Here is a 16,608-nt window from a genome sequence, read left to right on the forward strand (position 1 = left end):
CAGTGGATCAGAGAACTGACAGGTTCAGTGAGCTTTGAGCCAGAGCTGAACATTCTGTTACCAAGGAGACCAGGACACTGAGGGAAGGAAGTAGGAACTGCTTTCTGACAGATAGACTGTAAAACAGCAGCTAGTCAGTGAGGAGATAAAAGAAGCAGCCACTGAGGGAAGGGACTTTTGCCTCTAGGATCTCTAGAGAGCAGGAGATCTGGCTCTCAGGCAAGGGGCTGCTGGCAGTTCATTGTTTTAGTTAGTTAGTTAATATTTTACAGATAAGAGTAGAATAGATTAGGCCTAGTGTGCCAGGCAGAAGAACCTGTCCTGAGAAGACAGCGATAATGTTAGGAATTTTAGGTAGTTATTAGGAATTATTTATTAGTGAGACTTAGTTTAGGTAGATTTATAGGGTAGAAGATTAATAATCTTTCTTTTTTTTTTCTCTTTTCTATCATTCCATCTGTACTTCTTTCTAAATTAAACAAAGTTTTTACTAAACTGCTCTCCTCACTTTGTCAAACTCCTACATTTAACTCTAACAAAGGGAAAGGAGAAAGCACATATTGAGCTGCTAGAGAAAGTGCTTGAAAATATGTTCCAGTCAGCACAATTGGCTGTGATCCACATGAATGGACATCAAAAGGAAAATTCCTTTGAAGTTAGAGGGAGCAGATTAGCAGATGAAGAAGCTAGGAAGGCTGGAATTGAGGAAATTTTTCATTTTGCTCTCTGCTCTTCCTAGAAGACAGAGGGTGGAATATGCTTTAAGTCTGTGTTATCTGTCTTTGATAAGTCTGTGTTCTGGGTCATGTGTGTCATATTTGTGTGTGCACATTGGGGAGGCTTTGGGGGGAGAAAACTTCTGATTGATGAGGCACTCTTCTCCATTATTCCTTAAAAATAAAGGAGCTGACAGACTAGAGAATATGTTTAAGGAATTCAAAAAGAACACTCCCTGTGAGAAGGAATTTTGCATGATGCTTTCTGTTCTTTCTAAGAAGACAGAGGCTGGAAAAATGTGTTTAACACAGCTCCTCCTTCTTCCTCTGATGGCCAGCAAAGAGAGATGTTTTGCTTTCATAATTGGATTTTTACTTAAGAATAAATTTTAAGGTTGATGTATGTGATTTTCAGAAAATCACAAATGATTCTGGAATGTATTTGTGGAAGTAAGTAAAGTGAATTTAAAAGTAACTCACTGTTGCAAATTGTTTCAATTAATAAGATTCCAGGAGGGTTTTATTCTGTTTTTGTAGTAAGAAAGCTATAGGTCCCCACTGAGATTTAAAATGAACTATGGTTAGAAATTTGAATGTTTGAACATGTCTAAAATGTTTTTATTTGAGTAAACTGAAGTTGGGAATTGAAATGGCATGAGTAGTCAGCCTGATTGGGCTACTATGTGCTGGCTGTTTAATGAAAAACAAAGGTTTACTGTAATGTAATGTGCAATTTTAAGAAGATTCTGTATAATCTAAAATGTTGGGTTTACAAATGAAAATGTGGAAATCTTATTTTATATATGTGCTGTTATAGTGAGCACCAAGTGAAAATGTAATAATCACTGGGATTAAGAAGTTTTCAATTGTATTGATTTGAGATGGAACCTGTACTAAGAGTTTGGAATATTGTTGGGGGAAATTTCTGGATTTGTGAATAAACTGGGATATTGTTGCCAAAATATGTACTTGTGCAGGAATGAGTATGCTAAAATGTAAACTAGTGTTTGGATGTGAACATGTGTTTAGATGCAATTTTTTAGAATGCGATTGTGTTGAATCACAATGACTTATGATTTGTACTGCAAACTAAATTAATGTTTGAAGTGAAATGGATAAGACAATATGGAAAAGATATTATATGTATATATATTGTATATATGGATAATGCATTGTTAATAAGATTCATAATTTGGGATCAATGGCAGGTAACAGTATACTTGGTTAAAGTGGATGTTTTAGAGACTAAAAAGCTTAAGCAAGTAACTGTTTCATCTCCCTCTCTTACCAAGAAAGAGGGGCAAGCTGTACAATCCTGAGTGTTCTCAAAAAAGTGGATAAATGTAAGATATTTCCAGTTAGATCTATGGTAAAAGCAGGAGAGTCTTTTTGAGGACCAAAAAGTTAAAAGAGTAGATATTTTATTTGTAAACATGTCTTTAAAAAAATGTCTATTGTAAACATGTCTAAAAAAAAAGGCTTTGAGAAGCTTGTTTGGGTTATGGAATCTTAAGAGAGTGAAATTAGATCACTGAGAAGTTGGATTTCTCTGACCTATAATGAGCAAGATTTGTTATTTAAGGCAAAAAGGCTTTTGGGATCTCATTGTATTGTAAGGCTATTGAAAGCTTGAAATCCAAGTACGGCTGTCTGGTGATTGATCTATCAACAAAGAGAAGGGATGGAGGTACTCAGAGGATAAGTGAAGGCTCTTGGGAGAAGTTGGGAAAGGCAATCTCAGTCTGAAGCTGAGATAGGATCCTCCTGAATCAGTAAGGCAGACTGAATTTTGATAATCCCTGAGTGAAAAAGTTATGGCATGGGCCAGTGAGAGCTTCCACCTATATAGTGAAGTCAGACAATGTGCCCTTTTTAAGACATGAGGGCAGTTATAACCTTTCCATGGCCTTTTCCTTTGTGACAGATTCCTATCATCAGCACAAAAGTAAATTGTGAAATGAAAATTTCCATTTCCCAAAACAATCAAATAGGTCAATAGTTGAAGATCAAGACTTATCAACACACTAGCTTTAACTAAGTATGGGTTGAAATTTGCCTTGCAAAGATTTCTTTTTAGCAAAAGCATCTCCAAAGTTTCTGCAAACAACTTGGAGCTGAAAGAGCAAGTTTCTGCAAGCAAGATTTGTCTTGAAGACATCTGAGGTTGGAGCATGTGTACCTAGCAATGCTTTTAGTTGTTGTTGTTACATATGGGGGAGAGGGAGGTGAGAATGACACAACTTTGAAAATTAAAATCAGAGGGTCTGTATAATAATAGTTATTAATATATCCAAAGTTGATATGCCTAAGACCCCAGTAAAATCGATCTCTCCTAGGCCTGCCTCAGACCATTTAGAATACAAGGGAAGTGAGACAGAAATAACTTATGTCTTTACTATCCAAAGTATTTTGGGGATTGTGGAATGTGTCCTTCAAGTTGATACTTTAAGTTGTTAATAAGTTTGTGTTTTCTGCCAGTTTCTGTAAACCTTACCCCCATGTACCATATATCTATCTGCATTCTGAGTGAATATCCATGAATATTTTACTTTTCTTTGAATACCCTGGAGGAGCTTGCTAAGCCTCAGTGGTTACTTTTGCATATCTACATCAATTTTGTGAACAGTTCTATAGTCTCATTGCTTCATCTCCCATAATTTCATCCTTTCTCCCCGAGATTGTGAAAAAGCTTTGCTTTGCTCCACTTGTTGAGAGATTTTTGTTGTCCAGACCAGATTTGAGTCTGTGATTCTGTCTCCCATGTACCTAACGTGTAATTAATAAAGGAGATTTTTGACCATTAAAAAAAAAAAAAAAAAAAAAAAGAACCTCTAACTAAACCCTGACCAGGGTGTTCCAGAGTGTAAATTAGAACCTCTAACTGACAAGAGAGTGTTCCAATTCAATTCTGCTGGAGTTGGAGAGGGGGTTCCAATGGAGTAGGTGGCAGGTCAAAGACGTGAGGGACTTTTCCCCAGGTTTTTCTCTCTTTTCTCTCTCAATAAACAACTGTATTGTGATTGATGGCTTCCTGGTTTCTTGAAGAGAGGCTAGATGGCCACTGCACACAATATGATGCATTCTTTAACAAAGTAAACAACTTGCTGAAGAGATTTTTTTTATCTGTTCAGATTTTCAACTGTCATATATGCTCAAAGAGGACATATAGCAATCCAAGGAAATCACAGCCCATTCCCATTTACCCTCATTTAACTTTGAGCCTTTCTTACAGAGATACTAAATTCTCCATTCTCCCGAATTTAACTGGCTTGCCCATAGATACATATAGCTTAGAAATGTAAAGAGCAAGGGATTGCAGCCCAATTCTCTCAAATCTTAATTTGATATCTGTCCCTCTAATCTAGTCCTAGCAATAAGACCTAGTTTTGAAAGGAATAGAAAGAAGAAACTTACTTTGGAAATAAGGAAAAAATTGAAACTAAAGATTCTAAAGTGCTAGGTGTGTAAAAGCAACGCAGATGACTATCTCTAAGAATCATGACTACTCCAGAGAGCCAAGCCAGGGCAAAATCAGTAACCCAGAAAGACAGGCATTTGACCTAGGAGAGTTCATGGAATTCAACAATAGATGCTACTTATTCCATAATGGATTTTTTTTTTAAATGTTTACTTTCGGTCTTAGTAACAACCCTAAGACAGAAGGCAAGAGTTAGGCTTAAATAACTAGGGATTAAGGGCGAGGGGTTATGTGACTTACCCAGGGTCACACAGCCAGGAAGTATCTGAGGCCAGATTTGAATCCATGCCCCCCCCCCAACTTCTGGTGCTCTATCAAGTGAGCTGCCTAGTTGACCCTTACAATAGATTATTAGTAAACTTTTGACTTCTTGGTTTCTGAATTTGGCTAACCTTAAAAAGGTTAGTACCTTAACCCTGTACATGGAAAGTGTTGGATCTGAAGCCTGAATATCTGAATTCAAATACCAGCTCTCTGACTTACTAGCTGTGGGGTCTCAAGAAAGCTGCCTCACTTCTCTAAGCCTCTACAAAATAAAGGAGTTAATCTAGATGATTTCTGAGGTCCCAACCACATCTAAATCTAGGATCTACAAGACAGTCATGTTATGAAAAGCTAATTAATTATACCTAAAGATGCCATGCAAACGATAAGTATTTAATGAGTATTTGTGCAAATGCTCATGATGTGGGATATTAATTCTCCTTCACCCACTGTTATCAATTTTGGGACCATTTTTCAGCTCCTCCATTCTTCCAACAGGAATACAGAAGAAAGGATTCGTTTTTAAAGGTTTAAAGAGGACTTATGGTCATAATAAATCATCAAAACCACCTGCTTCAGTGTTTTAAGAACCCCTTCCCTTTTAGAAGAAGATGGCATATTACTTACAACTGCTCCTCAAGAGGCCACGGAATCAGCTTGACAATACAGTGTCCTTGAGACCAGGCAAACCAAGAACCATCAGGGGAAAAGGCAACACTCCAGGTCTCACAACTTGATTTCCAATCAAACTGGTGTGGGCGCCCTGGCTTCAGTTCAGCCAGCAGCAGAGGAACCTCTGGGGAAGAAAATGGCATCATGCTTTAAACACTCATTTCTAATAACCAAAGCTGTATTTGAACCTGAAGCCCCAAAGAACATATTCTCACTAACTAACTCAGCTGTTAAGTTCTAAAAGTAAGAGAAGTTCTATAAATATATTGCCCTGGCACTATCTCTGCTTTCTTCTTCATGGACTTTTTTATTTCAGTGTCGAAGGGCAATAAATGGGAGTCACAGGTTACATTCCATCCCAGTTACTCAAACTCTGGGCAGTGCAGACTATCAGTTAGCCATTAAAGACTAACCTTTGTATAGGTGAATATTACACATAAATGCTTCCTTTTCCAAAGAATGCCAAAAAGAGGACAATAGCAGGAATAAAACCATGAATGCATTAGGATGTTAAGGTTGTTGCAGATTCCAAGTCCTCAGAAAAATTAAGATTTTCTCATATTGAGTTATTCTAATCACAGGCCTTAAGAGAATCAGAGACCTATGACTTCTCTAATCAATAAAAAGGCCCAAGAAGAAAGGAACAGAACAGTGATGGCAAACCTATGGCATGCATAGCCATTTTCGATGACATGCAGCTGCATACAGAGAAATATGGGGCCACATGCCAAGGATAAAACATTTGCTGTAGTGTACTATAGACACTCTGTGCACTATAGATGACAATTCTACCTATATTCATTTACCTATTTTGGTTTATTAAATAGTTATATATTACAATTATATGTTTTTATTATTTAAACTATAAATATTGCGAATTTATGGTTTTTTTTTTCTCGAAGTGACACACCACCCGAGTTATGCTTGTTTTTTTTTGGCGAATTTTGACACACCGAGCTCAAAAGGTTGCCCATCACTGGAATAGAAGAAAGGAATAAATGAAACCTGAATTCTCATGGAATTTATTTTATGTTAATCAAAGGCAGCCAATACTGATGAGTATGTTTACTTCTACTGTACATCCTAAACCACTCTGCAGTGATCACAGGACTTCAGATGTGAAAGTCAAACCCCCTCATTTGGCAAATGAATCCCAAGGACCTGAAGGGCAGCAGCAACTAATGGGTAGTAAAATAAGCTGACCTATATGACCATATACCATGGAGGCCCGTAAGACTAAAGCTGCCCTAGGCAACTACAATCAAAGGCAAAGCATCCAGAACGAGGGAAGGAAAAGTTCTAGTATATTTTTGGCCCTGTTGAGACCATATGTGCAGTGTATCTGGCTGAATTCAGGACACCATATTTTGGAAAAGCTAGAGATTCCTACAGAAGACATCTAGGATAGACAAAGGTCTTGAGAACATGCCAAATAAGAACTGGGTAATATGTGGTAGTTCTGGGCAGCTAGGTGGCTCAGTGGATTAAAAGCCAGGCAGGCACCTAGAGACAAGAGGTCCTAGGTTCAAATCTGGCCTCAGACATTTCCTAACTATGTGACCCTGAGGCAAGTCATTTAACCCCTATTGCCTAGCCCTTACCACTCTTCTTCTGCCTAGGAATCAATACACAATATTGATTTTAAGATGGAAGGTAAGAGTGTAAAATATGTGTGTGTATGTGTTAGTTCTGGAGATAACTGGGAAGGAACATGACAAGTACTTGAAGTATTATCATGTCAGAAAAGGAAGTAGCCTTATTCTACTTGGTCCCTCTCAAGATTAAAGGGGAAAGCAACAAAGACACAGATTTGGGATAAGAATTTTTTAACAATGAAAACTCTCCCCAAAGGGAATGGGCTGTTTTTTTAGAAGTTGAGTTCACTCTCATTGGTGGTCTTTTAATAGCTAGCAATAATATTGACATTTTGAGGTATTATTTTATGTTACTTGAAATATACAACAACCCTACGAGGCAGATACTATTATTTCCTCCATTTTACAGAGGAGGAAACCGAGACTGAGAAAGGACCCCCTTTCTGGGGTCACAGAACTGGTAAGGCAGGATTTGAACTTGGCTTTTCCTGACTCCAGATCCTCACTTCCAAGCTTCCACTACCAGAAGAATGTGGATGACTATTCACTAGGGATATATTTGACAGGCTTCTTGGTATGGTCTGAACTAGACTAAAGAGCCTCCAAGGTTCCTTTTAGCTCAATCTAATCTGGGAACGCAGGTTCTCAAATGTAAAATCCAGTCTGGCCTTTACACTTGTCCTACAGTTCATGCAGTTAATGGTTCAACCATTACTGGATGTTGATTTAGTCTGGCTGATAAAGGATCACTTCCATGTTCCAAAGACCTGTGATTCAGTTAGCACAGGTATTCCCTTCTGGATGATCTGTGGAGAAAAGAACTGGATCTGAAGCAGTAAGACAGGGGTTCAAAACCCAATTCTGTTACATAAAACCTATATGAGCCTAGGAAAGCCCATTCTATCTGAGTCTCAGTTTCTTTATCTATAAACCAAGGGGAATGGATGACATCTACTTGGGCTTCTTTGAGTGTGTAGATTTCCTACCAAAAGAATTTTCATAAATGGCCACAGCAAACAAAAAACAACAATAAAAAAAAACAAAAACAATTACCCAGAAGCCAATATTCTCATGATACAACTTAACAAGGCTAACAAGCAAAGGACAAAGTCCGTCACAAGCCAAAACCTGAAGCTTATCAAGCTTGGAAGAGCTATCCAGAATCCACTGGCAGACTTTAAAAAAGAAAATGGCCAAGATGTAGCTGAAAAGGTAGGAGCTGAAGAACTCCAGATTTCATTATTGATTCAGCTAAAATAATATAGATGTGTCTAGAGACATATATCTTTGTGTCATCACATCTGAATTTATATATATATATTCATTTGCACATCTGTATATACAAAATACACTCCTATAGATGAAAGGAGAATAAAATGAGTAAATCACTGGATACCACGTATCTCAAACATATATATTTTTTGTTTAGTGTTTTTTGGGAACGATTCCTATTTTTCTTTACTCTGGTATTCAAAGAATGCTTCTTTCTCTAAATGATATTCAATCCACTCTTCATATAAATTATGTACTCAATAACAGTGGTATAATAAGCATCAACAAATCTGGGGGAAGATCTCTTTATTCAATACTGGCCCTCTATCACTTTCTCGACCAACCTCCTAGAAAAGCTACCTATACTCATTATCTTTGCTTCCTCTCTCTCTTCACCCTTTAAACACTTTTCAAAATGGCTTCCAATCTCATAACTCAACTCCAAAGTTAATTCTTCAGCATTAACAGTAATCTCTTACTTGCAAAACCTAGTTGTCTTTTCTTAGTCCTCTCATCCTTCACCTCCTCTTTGCTGCATTTGATACCCTTAACTAACCTACCTTTCTCTTCCTCAATTCTCTGTCCTGAGCTTTCATGATAATCCTCTCTCCAGGTTTTCCTCCTACCCATCTAAACAGTCCTCAGTCTTCTTTCTGGAATCTTCATCCATATCAAATCTCTTAACTGGGGGTGTAACTGTGGGTGTTCACCAAGGCTCCATCCTTGGTCTCTACCCTAGTTCATTGTGCAATAATAAGCCCTTATGTAACAAGGTTTAATTATCATCTCAATGTCAATGACTCCCAGATCTATATATCTAGTCACAATCTCTCCCCCAAGCATCAGACCAGTAACATCAATGGTCTATTGGAATTTTAGAGGCTTGATGTCCCAGAGATATCTAAAATTCAACATGAACAAAAGAGAACCTATTTTCCCTATTAACATATACTTCTTCCAAAATTCTCTCTTATTTCTTACAAAAACACCACAGCTCTTCCAGTGTTCCAGGTTTATAACTTCAGGGTTATAATGGACTCTTCATTCACTTTCCCTTATCCATAGGTACAATTAGTTGCCAAACCTCATAATTTCTTTTTCCACAATATCTCCTCCATCTAACCCCTTCCTCTATTCACAGAGCTACTATCATTCTATTCTAGCTCTATGATCAAATCTAATCCTAGTTACTGGGGAAGAAGACTGCCATGACCACTTCAAAATACAAGCATAACAAGCGACTCTGGATTCAATGAAACTCTTCTGGAAAAACCTTCTTCTTGGAAAAGCTGTATCAGCATCAGTGTTACATAAGTACTAGAATGTTTGGACAATCAAGTCAAATGAACAAATGTAAAGATGCAAGGCACTGAGCTTTTACTTGGGACCTTAAGGAGATTCAGTAATGCAGATTTATTGTCAATAATGTTAAGACCTCTTGCCCATACCTTTATTATGACTGAAAAGAAAAATCAACATCTCATATTATTTTCACAAGCTCTTAATAACTCTACCCACAAAATCATAAGGGATAGTATATTACCTTAGATATAGTAAAAATAAAGTTTTTATAAGACTAGATTAATTTAGGTACACTTCTTCCCTTAGACTAACTTTGTCTGAAAATTAATGGGAGGTACACTATGAGCCAAGATGGCAGAATAAAGGACACTCCTCTCTCCCAATCCCTTCACACAAATACACAAAAAGGAAATTAACCACATCAAAACAAAGGAGGATCATGTCTCACTGGCATAAGGAGAGAGAAGCCCAGACAACACAGCATCTATAAGAACCAGCAGAACTCAGACCAGCCCAACACACAGCAACTCCACCAAAGGCAATGAAGCTGTAAGAACAGAAATGAACCCAATCCAAGCCACTCAACCCAGGTATAGAAAGCAGAGAAGGCTGGAAAACTACTCCTACATGGCAGGCAGAGAACCTGAAGCAGCAAGGGAACTGTGAAAGTATAGGCCCCAAAAGAACCCCTGGAAGAACTTAAAAAGAAATTTTAAAACCACATAATAAGAAAATTGACAGAAAAACTCAACTAGGGAAAAAAATTCACTGAAGAAATTAACTACCTAAAAAATGTAACAGGATAAAAATGAATGGACACACAAGAATATATTGAAGAAAACAACTCCCTAGTGAATTGAATGGACCCAATGAAAATGAAGGCCAAAAAAAAAAAAAAAAAAAAAGAAGAAAACTACTCTTTGAAGAGTAGGATTGGCCAAAAGGAAAATGAAACACAAAAACTCAAGAAAATAACTTCCTAGAAATTATAATTGGACAAATAAAAGTTAATGAATCCATAAGACATCAGGGAACAATAAGAAAATTTTAAAAAAACTAAAGGAAATTGAAAATCAATAGTAGTTCTGAATCAGTACAAATACTTTGGAAAGCAATTTGGAATTATGTGAAAAAGTGACTAAAATGTCCATTCCTCAGGATCCCTCTGACCCAGATTCCACTACTAAGCTAATGCACCAAGGAGATCATTGGGAAAAAAAGTCCCCATGTGCACCAAAGTATTTATAGAGCCTTTCTGTTATAGCAAGGAATTGGTAACAATGTTTAAGTCCATCATTTGGGGAATCTGTATATAAACTGTGGTACATGAATGTAATGGAATATTAATATGTTGTAAGAAATGATGAATATGATAAACACAAAGAAGCAAGGAAAGACGTACATGAAAAGACTCAGGGAAGTCAGGTGTTACACAGAATGACAATAATGTAAATGGAAAGGAACACACCAAAAAATAAAATATGAATATTGCAGAAGTATAAAAGAATAAGCATGGCTTGAAAGAGCCCTTTCTTCAACCCCACCCCTTTCTTGTGAAGATGTGAGGTCTATGAGTAAAGCACACTGCACCTATTTCCAGAATTTTCTGATGTATTGATCAGATATACTATTTCCCCTCCATTTTTGTCCTTAAAAAATATAGCTTGCTATATGAGATGGTTCTCTATGAGGTAGAAAGAATCTGGAGAAAATTACATCAACTATGGTATAAAAAAAAGTAATTTTAATAAAAATGTATTTTTTTGAAGAAAGAAGCTATCAGATGCAACATCGTTCCTGGCTTCATCTAACACTAAAGGGCAGGACCGGAAAAAAAAAAAAAAAGGTATTTTTATCAGTAAAGTATTAAGTAAAAAGAAAACCATCAGATAACCCAGATGGAAGGCTAGCAAAACTGCTACCGCAAATTTCCCTTAATACCTACCTTGTTTCTAGAAACCAAAAAAATGCCATCTCCCAAATTAAAAAGCAACAAATGCCTCAAGGAAAATGTCCTGATTTAAAAACAACAAGTCTACCTGTAATCCCTCTTTTTAATCAAACCAACCAGAATCCTACAAGCAGTTAAGCATTCTTCATCCTCCTCCCCCAGAAAATCTGAATTCTAGTTCAATCTTTATTTTTATTAGAATAACAAAATATTCTGGAATGACTGTTTTCACCACCAACTTTCATTCACTCATTAAAACATTAAGTGCCTACAAGGGTCAGGCACTGTTGCTAAGCATTGAAGATACAAAATGAAACAAAAGATAATTCTTTGTCCTCAAGGAACTTGTAACCTAATGGAGGAGATGCCACGAAAACAAATATATACATAAAACAAGCTATAGACAGGATAAATAGGAAATAAATAAAAAAAGAAAACATTGTAATTAAGAGGGATTAGGGAAGGCAATTTGAGATTGTAGTTGGGACCATAGGCAACAGAGGTGAGGAGTCCAGGATACCACCTACATCTGGATAACCAAACAGTATAATTTATTAACAAGATGATTTTAGAGGATCCATAAAGTCAAAAATATTTTCATAATAATATTAAGATTTGTACTTCTAATGTGATAAATACCAATAGATTTAAAACCTTCTGGGGAGATCTTTGATAATTTTTAGGTGCAAAAGAGGCCTGAGAAAAAAGTTTGGGAACCATTGATTTAGATGTTGTCTTTTCCTCTACACTTCTCATCAAAACCAGTCTTAGCATGTTGCAATGCATGTTCACATTTTATGACTAAAATAGGATTAATTCATCTGTACTTCCCGTCTCCCAAAACAAGTACGTACCTACAAGCTTTGAGTTTTTGAACCAATCAAAAGTTTATGTTAGTTTATCCAAACTGCAGAAAGTATTGTGACAGGCAAGCATATGGATTAATCTTCGAATGTGGAAAATCTAGTATTCTCCAAAGGGATCCTAGAGCAGCAGAAAATGCATGGAGGCATTTGGTGTCAAGAGGAATTAAGTTTGAATACCAGATCTGCAACATACTACCTATTCAACTTAGGCAAGACTCTTTGAACAGAACTTCTGGACCTTAGTATCTTAATCTCAAAAGTAAATCACACATAGTAAGCATGTAATAATACTTTTTAATTCATTTATTGAACAATGAGGGGACTGGACTAGATGATACGTAAGGTAAATTCAAGAAGTAGAATTCTAAGTAAATCTTCTCTCTCTTAACATTATACTATCAGACAAGAACTCAACAGTTCCTGGGAGTAATTCAAATAAGCAGCTAACTTTTGCTTTTGAACTAGTTCCAAAAGGGAAAAAGAAGTTAGTCACTGACACTAAGACAAAGACCAAATGAGGAATATACTCTATCTTCCCCATTTTGCTCTGAAGTAGCAAGAAAATTCATTCCCATGACAACCTCCCACCACCACCTTCACTTGGTAGATCTCAGGAGTCTCCCTGGAGAAAGTGGCCAGTCAAAAAGCTGGGGGATAAAAAGGGCTTTAAAAGACTGCCTGCCCTCCACTGCTGGGTTTATACCCCAAAGAAATAAGGGAAAAGACCTGTACAAAAATATTTATAGCTGCACTCATTGTGGGGCAAAAAATTGGAAAATGAGGGGATGCCCTTCAATGGAATGGATGAACAAATTGTGGTATCTGTTGGGGATGGAATACTATATTGTGCTAAAAGGAATAATGAACTGGAGGAATTCCATGTTGTAAGATTAAAATTAATATCCAATAACTGCAAGTATTGTTTTATAATTTTTATTAATAATCACTTGAAGTAGAGGAAATAAAATGACAAAAGTAAAGTCTAAGTAAAGAGAAGTTTTTCCCCACTGCATTGGAGGGAGAAGAGCAAGAGAGGGTGGGGTGACAGAAACTTTCTCTCCAAAACATAAGGACATAAAAGGACGAAAGTGGGATTCTGAGAAATGGAATCCTGGGGAACAAAATTCTAATTACACAATGTGAACTGGAAAGACCTCCAGGAAATAATGCAGAGTGAAAAGGAGCAGAACCAGAAGAACCTTGTACACAGAGATGGATACACTGTGGCACAATCTAATGTAATGGACTTCTGTACTGGCAGCAATGCAAGAATCCAGAGCAAGGCTGAGGGACTTATGAGAAAGAAAACTATCCAGAGGAAGAACTGTGGGAGCAGAAATGCAGAAGAAAAACAACTGCTTGATCACATGGGTTGATGGGGATATGATTAGGGACATAGACTCTAAACAATCACTCTATTGCAAATATTAATAATATGGAAAGTTCTTGATCAATGACATGTAAAATGCAGTGGAATTGCTCTCGTTGGCAAAGGGAGAGGGTGGGAGGAGGGGAAGGAAATAACATGAATCATATAACCATGGAAAAATATTCTAAATTAAATAAACAAACGTTTAAAAAAAACTGAAGGATAGAGTACAGGTGGTAGGATTATTCTAGCTTTCCCCAATCTTCTGGGGGAAATTTGATCAACAGATGTGAGAAACAAGAGGTAGGTAAGGCTGTGTGGTTGGTGTGGGATTTTTTTGGTAGGGAAAAGGAAGGAGAATGGTGAACAACATCAACAGTACCATATCTTAACCACTGCAGTGGGAATGAAGGGACAAATACTGGGAGTGAACAAGATCTAGGAAAGAAGGAATTAGAATAAAGATAGGAGGAATTAGGGACAGATAGATATTAAGGGTGAACAGGGTCTTGAAAGATGTTACAATTCAGTCTGGTTTAGTGGAAATAGCCCTGCACCTAAGAGTTAAGGAAACCTGGGGCTGAATCCTATCTCTATATCATCCTCTGGACCTCAGTTTACCCACCATCACAGGACAGTTGAGTTCAAATGAGGTGTGCTATAGAAATGTCAGCAATTAGTGATATATTTCCCCAGAGAATCACAGATTTGATGAAGAGGCAGAAAAGGACAGTTATTGAGAGTGTAAAGGACATCAGAAGAATGAGGTTTTTAAGATGGTTGTGTGCTGGAAGTGAATAGTCTATAGAAGGAAGGAGTACATTCTGCAAAGAATACTAGAGGATGAATTGAAATAGCAGGACACAGTTTAAATCCCCCCTAGGTGACCTTTGGTGTGTCACTTCTCCCCTCTGGGCCTTAGTTTCCCCATCTGTGAATTGAGGGGTTTAGACTAAATGGCCTTTTAGATCTCTTCTAGTTCTAGATGTAGAATCCCACAGATATTGAGAGAAGGAAGATATTATAGAATTTCCAGAGTGGAATGTTCCAAGGTTATCTCAATTCATGTCTGAACAGGAATTCCCAATACATCATTTCAACCAAGTGGTCCAAACATCCAGCCTCTGGCTGAACATCCAATGAGGGGAAACCTACCACCTCCCAAGGTAGTCTAACCAATAGATTAGTCTGGATAGTTTGAATTGAGAGGAAGTTTTTCCTTACACCAGTATTAGGAGGAATGGGTTAACTGGTTAGAAAAATAAAACTCTGGGGAGATATGGATGATGAAGATGAAGGAGTGGTGCAAGAGAGTGTAATGTAGAGAAGGGTTGGTGTAGAACCAAGGTCTAGTCTTGCTTCTTACTCCCATAGGGGCAGAATGACCACAGAGGAGTGACTATACTTCTCAGTGCATCAGGAAACTTCCTAGGACTTCTATATAACAGAAAATGTGCAGACTAATAGGAATATTTCCTCATACTATATGTGAAAACATAGGTCTGGTCCCTTTCCCATCCTATGAATGAAAAATAGTCTACTGTAGGAGAAAAAAAAAGGAGCATAATAAGAGAAGATAATGAGTGAACACAATACTGAGGGAAGCTATTTGGGGAAATGTGATATGTGGGTAGGATCGCACTGGAGTTGGCTTTTGGAGCACACACAATACATATTAAGAAAGAAAGGAAAATATTGTGGTGGAATATATAGTTAGGAATAAGGCTACTGAGAGATGCAAGATCACAGTGAAAGCATGTTATACAACATCAAAAAGGCCAGATTATCAGGGTGAACAAAATGGAAGAACAAGGGCAATGGTGGGGAGGCTTGGAGAGAGAGCAAGGAGGCAAACCCTGAGGAAGGTTTGGGAGGAAGGGATGGAATATTGGGGTGATTAGACTAGTTAAAGAAAATGACCCTGGGGGAAAATATGCCTGTAGAGGATGAAAGAAGAAATTCAAGGAGGCAATTTAGATTACCATGAAATGAGAGGAATTCAAAAGAAAGGATACTAGGGAAGTCTGGAGGATGAAGGCTGTTACTGAGTTCTACCCAATAAGACTGGGAAGCTACTGATGATGACTAACCCAATGGGAGCAAAGAAAGACCAGGGGAGACGGGTGAGCATTCAAGGAGGAAATCTGGGTCACCATGAAATGAGAAAAGAAGTTTAGTTTTGAGCTTTGGGGAGAGGACACTGGGGAGTTATTGGGGTGCAGACAATCATACATGGAGAATTTGGGGGCCCCCCGGAGGTTATGGGGTACACACGACAGAAGGCTATTGGAGACCCTGGAAGTATTGGGGTACACACAATAGGACATAAATGTTGGAGATTACTGGGGTGCACACAACAGGACAGAGCTATTAGGGCAGTGGAAGTTGTTGGGGTACACATAACAGGATGGGTAAGTTTTGGGGGACACTGGAGGTTACTGGGGAAACACACAAGAAAAAGTTATTGAACACCAGAGGTACTGGGGTACAACAGGATAACATTAGAGAAGAGGTTACTTAAGTGTACACAACAGGCCACAGGAGGCTATTGGGGACACTGGAGGCTTGAGTTGCACACAACAGGACAGGAAGGCTACTAGAGGCACTGGAGGTTATTTGGGTGCACCCAGCAAAACAGGCGGGTTACTGGGCCACTGAAGAATATTGGGGTACACAAACTGAACTGGGAGGCTATTTGGGTGCACAGACATGGAGAAAGGAGCGGGCGTTGGGGGTGGACACGACGTGGGGGAGATGGGAGGGTCCTGGGGGCTCCCGGGGAGGAGGGCGCCCCCGGCCGGCCCCGCCGCCTCTCACCTCCAGCCTCCGCGCCGCCCGCAGTGGGCCTGGCCTCCATGAAGCCGCGGGGCCGGCGCTGGGCCCGGGCCGCCGCCGCTCGTTCTCCTCCTCCTCCTCCTCCTCCTTCTCCGGGGTTCCTCAACGGGGGCGGCCCCTCATGATGCGGCGTCCCCGGCCGGGCCCTCGGCGGCCGCCCGCCGGTTCCCCTCCGCTCCCGGCCCCGCCGCCCCTCCCGCCTCCGCGGGAGCGGCCAACAGCTGCTTCCCGTCACGTGGCGCGGGGCGGGCGCCGGGTGGACGCCTCCTTCCGGCACCGCCTCCTGGG

The 16,608-nt window shown here is 38.8% G+C and overlaps 2 protein-coding genes across 2 annotated transcripts in view; both read right to left on the reverse strand.

The window, feature by feature from the left end:
* The window catches only part of WSB2 (WD repeat and SOCS box containing 2), a 28,649-nt gene extending 12,165 nt beyond the window's left edge, over positions 1-16,484 (reverse strand). The window contains exons 1-2 of the mRNA XM_044673758.1: positions 16,303-16,484; positions 5,086-5,254 (exon numbers count right to left, since the gene is read on the reverse strand). Of these exons, the coding sequence (XP_044529693.1) occupies positions 5,086-5,254; positions 16,303-16,342 (209 nt within the window). The 5' untranslated portion in view covers positions 16,343-16,484. The remainder of the gene's footprint in view (positions 1-5,085; positions 5,255-16,302) is intronic.
* Positions 16,440-16,608, reverse strand: part of TAOK3 (TAO kinase 3) — a 149,554-nt gene continuing 149,385 nt past the window's right edge. Inside the window, exon 21 of the mRNA XM_044685447.1 lies at positions 16,440-16,603. Within this exon, the coding sequence (XP_044541382.1) occupies positions 16,440-16,603 (164 nt within the window). The remainder of the gene's footprint in view (positions 16,604-16,608) is intronic.

This window comes from Gracilinanus agilis, chromosome 1, assembly GCF_016433145.1.
Source record: "Gracilinanus agilis isolate LMUSP501 chromosome 1, AgileGrace, whole genome shotgun sequence".
Lineage (NCBI taxonomy): Eukaryota > Metazoa > Chordata > Mammalia > Didelphimorphia > Didelphidae > Gracilinanus > Gracilinanus agilis.